General features: G+C 36.0%; 1 protein-coding gene across 2 annotated transcripts in view; it reads right to left on the reverse strand.

Annotated features, from left to right (window-relative positions):
* Positions 1 to 3428, reverse strand: part of PEX5L (peroxisomal biogenesis factor 5 like) — a 185147-nt gene extending 181719 nt beyond the window's left edge. For both annotated transcript variants that reach the window (XM_032630787.1, XM_032630786.1), the window contains exons 1-2: positions 2381 to 3428; positions 824 to 895 (exon numbers count right to left, since the gene is read on the reverse strand). In XM_032630787.1, coding sequence (XP_032486678.1) covers positions 824 to 895; positions 2381 to 2473 — 165 coding nt within the window. In that variant the 5' untranslated portion in view covers positions 2474 to 3428. The remainder of the gene's footprint in view (positions 1 to 823; positions 896 to 2380) is intronic.
* Positions 3429 to 7651: the final 4223 nt, after the last annotated feature.

Genomic DNA, 7651 nt, shown 5'->3' on the forward strand with positions numbered 1-7651 from the left:
GCCTTCTTTCTAACTTCTTCATCTGCTCAGATTCCTTTGAATTATTTCTCTGTCTCCACCTGAGCTTACATCAGAATCAGAGCCACTTACACATGAAATAGATGTGCAGTTATCTTGTCTCCCTGATAATTAACAAAGACGTTAAGGGCTAATGCCAATTCAGTGGCACGAGCTGGATACCTTCCATTACCTGTCATTGTTTATGGTATATTAAGCAGTTTTCATTTCACCTTATGGGCCCATATGAAATATAAGCTAGATGTTTCTCAAATCACAGGCAGTATTAAAGAATATTAAATAGCTTCTTTTTTTGTTTGTTTTTAAAAAAAGTCTCTAAATTTACTGCAGACAATCTGAGAAAGTAAATTGGGCAATATGTTTAAACTTCTCAGTTCTTTAAAGTCTTATATCCCTGTCCTCTTAACTTATATTTATTGTCTTACACTAATAGTAGCATTTCTCATTTTCAAAATAATTTACTTTCTGGTTCTTATTTAAATATTTTTTTCCAACAAATTATCATTGTACTGATTTCATTTTTCAAGTGGGGCTTTTAATTTCCAAAACTTCTCTTATCTTGCTCTGCTTTATTTTTCATCATTCTTACATACAGGACATACATGTTGACATCATGCAGAAGTCAGTGCATCAGAGGCGTTAGACAGGGAGGCTTAGCTGCTTTCAAAATCTATCTTATTGTGCAGGCCTCAGTTAGATGAGCTAAGCTAATATAGCTTCCAGGGCAGCGCTGAAAGCTCAAAGGGCTTCAGTTGTCAAAAATCTACAACACAACATTAGAAAATGTATGTAAGCATTCACTTACCTGCTTTTGATCAACAATTATTTTCAGGTCTTCATCACTGCTTAGTTTTCCATATCCTTTTTCTTTACTTTTCTTGTGAAAGAATAATTTTAAATGATCATTTAGTTTCTTTCCATTAATAATGTTAATTCCCACTTAATACTTTTTAAAGATAAAAGTCTTTTCTTAGCATTGTTCACTAGTCATAATACATCATTCTTTATGCCAATCTCTCATGGACAACAGAAAATATCTTTATTAAACTGCTGGCTTCTGCTTAGCCTCTCCCACCCAAATTATACTTTTAATCCTTCTCTGAATACTGTTATGCTTCCTTTCTTTCTTCAATTGTATATTTTTAGAAAAGATTCTTTAATAATTCGAGATAAATAAGCAACTCCTTAAAGAGTCCCAGCACATTTTTCTTAAAGACTGAAACTGCATTTAGTGATTATATTATGCTTAAGATTTCAACTATTAAATGTTTTATTTTAACCCTTTATCTATTTTTAAGACTAAGCAAGAATAACACCACTCAGGTAGCGAATCTTCAGATTTTCTGTATTTGCTTATAAATCTGATGAAAACTAACATTGGCAAAACAACTCAGAAATAATTTTAAAAAGATAAGTAAGATAATTTTCAAAATTAGGTAGTTTGAAAAGTTGGTAGGGTACGGACCATTTTAAAAAATGTACTTTATTGGCATTTTCCCCCATCTATCTCCCCCATAGCAAAAGTTCATAACTTCATAAGTTAGAAAAGGACATAGATCATTACAACCATTTTACTGTTGTGTTACAGGAGAAAGATAATACGTCTGAGTCTTTTCTTTTTCTTTCTCCCAGTGCAATGGTTAAACTAAATACCATTTGGAATGACAGTTGCTTCTTCATAATTTCAGAAACATAGTACCTTCATAGAGGACCAGTAAGAAAAAGAAAAGAAAATTCACTACATAATTAGCTGTAATCCAAGGTTATTATTTTTTAATAAAGCAATTCTTGCTCTCGGTATTAATTATATCAACTAGAATTAAGGGAATTAAAAATATTTCTTATGTTTGTATCTACTGTGCCATATTAGGATCCTCATCTCATTGGGGGAAGAATTACAACCTTCAGCGAACATGACATAAATCTTCTTTATACTGTGGGAAACGATTCTTGTCTGTTTTTTCTCCTGTAACATTTCAAAAGCAGATTTCCATATTTCCTCCCCAATAAACATACCTCCTATTTTTGTGGGTTGTTTTTCTGTAATAAAGATATTTTTCTGAATCTTCAAGTATTAGGATGCATAAATAAAATCTGAATTCTCATTCATATATTAATGAGTTTAACCACTTAGAACAGAACAGATGGCCACAGTATTTCTCTCTATTATTATTCTTGTCCTCATTTGAGGTTCCATTTCAGGACTGATGGAAAACACAAAGAACAAGGTTGGTTTTGATCAAGATGGACTTCCTTCCTACCACTTTGCTTTAGTACACTGGTTGCCATAAGATATTGTCCAGAGACCCTCTAATGCAAAACATTAAGAAATGCCTTTCTGAATATTGATCTGTACACTTACCAAGTAGCTCATGTGCATGACCCGACTTCTGGACAAAAGGACATTAAGTAGAGATGGAATGTGGGTCTTTCCATCCATTTCACTGTCAGACATCCCAGAATTCTTTGCACCAGCGGCAGTGGCTTCATTGCCAGAACTTACTAACCAGAGAACCACAGATCTTGCCCAGCAGCAGTATTTATAGTGTACCACAATAATCGAAGTATCCCCAAATCACTGTCTTGACTTTGTAAACATTGTGAAATTTGGGGTTTGCACAAAAAATTATTGAAACTAACATTTCTTCTTTTCTAGCTTATATCCAAGTATATGTTGCCTGACTGCTTTTCTAGTTTAATGCTCAAAAAACCCCTCCATTATTATACACATTTTTATATTTCATCTCACGCATATGGACTACTCAGCTTCTCTGTCATAAAAGCTTTCAATTCTCCCTTTTCAATGTCCTGCCCCAGACTTTCTTGTGATTAGCAAATCACTGCTAATAGATATAACAATGTCGGCATTCACAGAACGTAATTCAAGATCGCCATTTCTGCCAATACCAGATTCCACTTTTCCAGTTTAATCCCAATTCCCTATCTGGTTTATTACTAAATTTTACCAGGAAGAGGCTAGGGAAGGAGATTATATCCCCAACTATTGTTAAGTAGAAGTTGGCATTTTCCAAGAGTGGGGGAGGCTCTGGGCTTGCTCTTAAGCCCCTACTTTCCAAACAGCAGACAACTGTACACAGAGTCAGAAGCCTTCCAGTTTTACTCTAGAGTTAAGCAATATTTTCTAGCTCACCCCATAACCCAGGAGGATTAAGCCTTTTCTAAGCCATAATGGTTATTCGCTCACTTACTGCTTATTTCTAGTGCGAGTATAATCCTCTTTCAAGCACTCAGCTTCCCACTTTGACTGCTTAGATCAGCCAGCCCAGGCCGGGGTCTTCAGCTCTCCTCCCTCCTCCCAGCCGGGAATCCCTGTCTTCTATCTCTGCACTTTGTCAAGCACAAAAAGCAACTCCATAGTTTCTGCGTGGTCTTTCACATTAGCCAAAGGACTGAACTGGAAGGAGAAAGAAAGCTAACCTCCCCACTGTCCAAGCGTGAGGAGGCAGGGCTTCTGTGGGAGGAGAAGCCCGAGGGTAATCACTTCCTGTGCTCCGCCCACCTCCCCTGGCAGCCACTGGGGCTGAGGATTTCAACTGAGGCAGTAAGGTTAGGCCCCTGTCCACCTCAGCCTGAGCATGCTGCTTGTGGAGAGCCGATTTTGTGCACTGCTCCCCTATGTGCAGCTGAGGAGGGAGCGTCAGTGCAGTGGAGCTAAAACAGTGCAGCTGAGGAGGGAGCATCAGTGCAGTGAAGCTAAAACAGTGAGGACCTCGAGGTGGGAGAAGTGACGAAAGGAAGGAAATAGTCATCATTTGCTGAGAATGCCTCCCTCCCTCTGAGAAGCTTTCAGCTCAGGATAAGTGTCCAGTCTCTGAAACTCCAAACACAGTATCTCCCCTCTCCCTCACACATTATGAACCCTTTCTGAGTGACTGGTAGGAAAACTATCTAGTTATTTTTTAGTACTGCCAAATTTTTTAATACCACTGAATCAGAGCTGTTGTTTTCTTAGGAACATCGAGCCTAACTGGTAATCTTTCCTCTCTGTAAATGTTCCACCAGCTCTCCTTGACCCTATCTACCTCCACAAAAGTGAAACAGAAAGCTGGGTTTATTCACTTGAACTAAATAAACCATAAAACTTGGAAACTGTATAGGAAAACCATATATGGCCACAGATATAGAATGTATTATATAAGGAAATTTTGCAAGTAAGTAACAAAACAATAGTAAAATTTGATGGGATACCTGACAAATGAAGTACCCAATGTTCATTTTAGAATAAGAGTTATGAGTTTATGAAAAAGTAAGAGTTTTAACTGAAAGCTACTAGTTGTATATGGGTTGAATTAAGAGGATTCATCATACTCACTAGGAATGGAATATATAAGGGAAGTTTTGAAAAGGAAAAGGAACACATGATTTAATTAATTGTACAAATTAGCCTCAATGACAATTTTTGCCTAACTATAGATGTCAAAATAAAGGTTTGCATATAAAATTACAAAATATATTATTACTATTACTTATTTAATACTACAATATGATAAATAGTAGACCTGAATTTATTTAAGCAAATGTTAATGAAGAATAATAATATACACAAAAGAAGCAAAGACCTTCCTACTCCCTTTGTGGTTGTCAGTATTCAGTTCCTATCTTCTTATTTTTCCTACCTTCAATCCCTTCTTCACGACCACCTTCCTTCCTGCAGCCTGCAAAACTGCTCAGTTTTCCCGGTTCTAAAAGATGACTTCCTCACATCTGCTTTCCCCTAATGACATTCATTTAATCTCTCTTATCTCTTTACCATCAAGCTTGAAAGAGTGGTCCGTGCTCACTAGCCATAGTTCGTTCCTTTCTCTTCACTTCTAAACCAATCACAATCAGGTTGCAATTTACTATAGTTGCATTCTTGACGGTCACCAATGGACTCCTAATTATCAAATTCTCTAGCAGCCCTTTTTAGAACTAACTGTATGAATTAGTCCCAAATGCAACTTATGATTGACTATAGATGTCAAAATAAATGCAAATATTACTTCTTTCAGTGGTCAGGTCTGTATCATGTATTTTCAGAAATGTCTTTGCTGTTATTTACACTGTTACAGCTGTTACATGGTATTGCCACCAGGTGAATAGGATATCAGCGAGAGGGCGGGAGCACAAAGGAGATACTGTGCTAAGAGGATACTTGCTGAGTTTGAGGTGTCTGTGGAAAGTTCATCCAAGTGGAAAGATCCAGTTGGCCGCTTGGTTATATGGATCTATATTTTTAGAAGAGAGATAAGGCAAGACATATGGATTGATGGGGATAATTAAAATTGTAGGAGTGGTCGAACTCATTAAGAAAGAAAATGTAGAGTCAGAAGAGAAGAGGACTAAGGCTGGAGTCGTGGAGAATCATTACATTTAAAGAATGGGCCAAAGAAAAGAACCCAGGGAAGGAGACAGAATAGGAGTGGCCGTAGGTATAGGAGGAGAACCAGAATGCAGTCCGAGGAAAACAAGTCGTAGATGGTGTCAAATGCGGATGAAAGGTTAAATAAGGAGAACTGCACACTTTCACTGTATTTGGCATTTTGGAAGTCATCAAGGATGTTAGGAACAGAAGAATTAGTGAAGGTGGAACCAAGATTAGAGTAAATTAATGAATATACTGGTGGTAAGGGTGAGAGAGGACTTATTTTCCCTTAGAAAACTTGAATAAAAAGGGAAAGGGGAAAATTTGTTAAGGTGGTAGATCTCATCTTAAGTGTTCTTATGCCACAGCTTAAAAAAAAAGAGCAAGAGAGAAAGAGGAGCAAGAATGCTAGTGAAAAGACAAAAAATACAGAGTGAGAATACTAGGAAAGTTATAGTTTTTCCCCATTTCCTTGTGTAAAGGTATTGAGTATGTTCATAGTTCAAGAAGGAGCAGTACTGAAAGTGAAAATGTAGATACCAGAGGGTGAAGGGGAATAATTCGTGAAGCAAGAAAGTAAGAACAAAGTGTTTTTGGAGAAAAACTGCATGTTTCTCTTTCAAAATTTACAATTTTGTGGTATATATTTACATAAGAAAAATCTAGAAGGATATATACCAAATATTAAAAATCCTTTTCTCTGTGCGATGGAATTATGCATGATTTGTGTGTTCTCTTTATACTTGGCAGTTCTTTTTGGAATAAGAATGAATTTCTTTTATAATAATAATAAGAAAGAAAACAAAATATGATTGCTTGAGAGATCTATACAATTGCCAATAGAAAAGACTCATTTTAAGTCTACTTTGCAGAAAAGCGACTGGGTCAGGGCTTTACCCTTCCTTTAATATGTTTCTGGAGGGATAAATACTAGTTTTTTTTTTCTTTAAATGTTTCTTTAAAAGTTTCATGGTACAGTTATTGCTTCTGTCCCTTGTGGCCAGTGTGGTAGGACGGCGAAGTGGATGTTTTGTTTATTGTATTTAATATGTCCCTTTCCTCTTCACTCTCTCTTATAATATTAGCTTTCAGTTTTTGATATTTTGGTCCCATGTCCCTTCTTTTTTTAAAAGATCCGCAGTGTCAGCACATCTACCAACACCACTGCTGTGGGAGTCAAAGAAACAATGAAAGGAGAAAACAGAAAACGAGGGAGGAGTTTTTCCCAAAGACTTGAAATAAAAGCTTGAGAGTTTCTCCATTTAGGACATAAGCCTGGACAGACCTTTTAAATAGAAAGTAATCACCTTACCAATTAAAAGAACAATTTGCAGATCTTTTATTTTTCTCATAGATGGAGGAAATCAACCTTCTGAAGGGGAAATTCATTACAGAGAATTATTTGCAGAGGTGCTTATTACACTTGGCATTTTTCAAGAACTATTGTTTTTCTTTTTTAAAGACATTCACAGTTGTGTTCTCCCCCCCACCAACTGTGATGTTATGGAAAAACAAAATAGCCACAGGGTGTAATTATTTAGTTTCGGGCCAGGCTTGAGCAAACATAACATATGGTAATCAAAGTCTGTCCTAAAGGTATATTGCTGGGTGAAAAAAGAAATGTAAGCACAACAAATATGTTGATGCATTTTAAACCATGTTTTAAGTCATATGCATATGACCAGATATTTAGTAATTTTTTGAATTTAAGGCTAAGTGTAATTGGGAAAATAGATATTCCAGTTACTTACTAGTTGAACAATAAAATGGCAGTGATGCACATTATAATTTTCACTATAGCCTTGAAGACCCTCCTTAATGCTGCCTTTCCTATCTTTAGAGTGGCTCTTGGTCTATAAGAAAATAACCTGAAGAGTTTTAAAGCTTCTTAGAATATTTTCTATTTTCCAGGTTTTTCAAAGATGAGAATTCTCCAACATAAATATCCATTAAGGTTGCTCAATCTTATGTCATTGTACGATGACATTTTCTCAAGAACACAAGTTCAGTATTAGGTATGCACCTTCTTACATATCTTTTCCAATATTTTATCATAAGAAATCAAACATACAGCAAAGTTACAAGAATTTTACAGTGAGCATCTGTAAACTTACTACCTAGATTCTACCACTAACATTTTACTATACTTGCTTTTTGCATATCTGTCCATCTATCTGCTGATTTTAAGGCTAAGACTAATTGGGAAAGTATAGTACATATAGTATACACTATTTTTAAAGTATAGTACATATAGTACATACTATCACA

The sequence above is a fragment of the Phocoena sinus genome, chromosome 4 (assembly GCF_008692025.1).
Source record: "Phocoena sinus isolate mPhoSin1 chromosome 4, mPhoSin1.pri, whole genome shotgun sequence".
NCBI lineage: Eukaryota > Metazoa > Chordata > Mammalia > Artiodactyla > Phocoenidae > Phocoena > Phocoena sinus.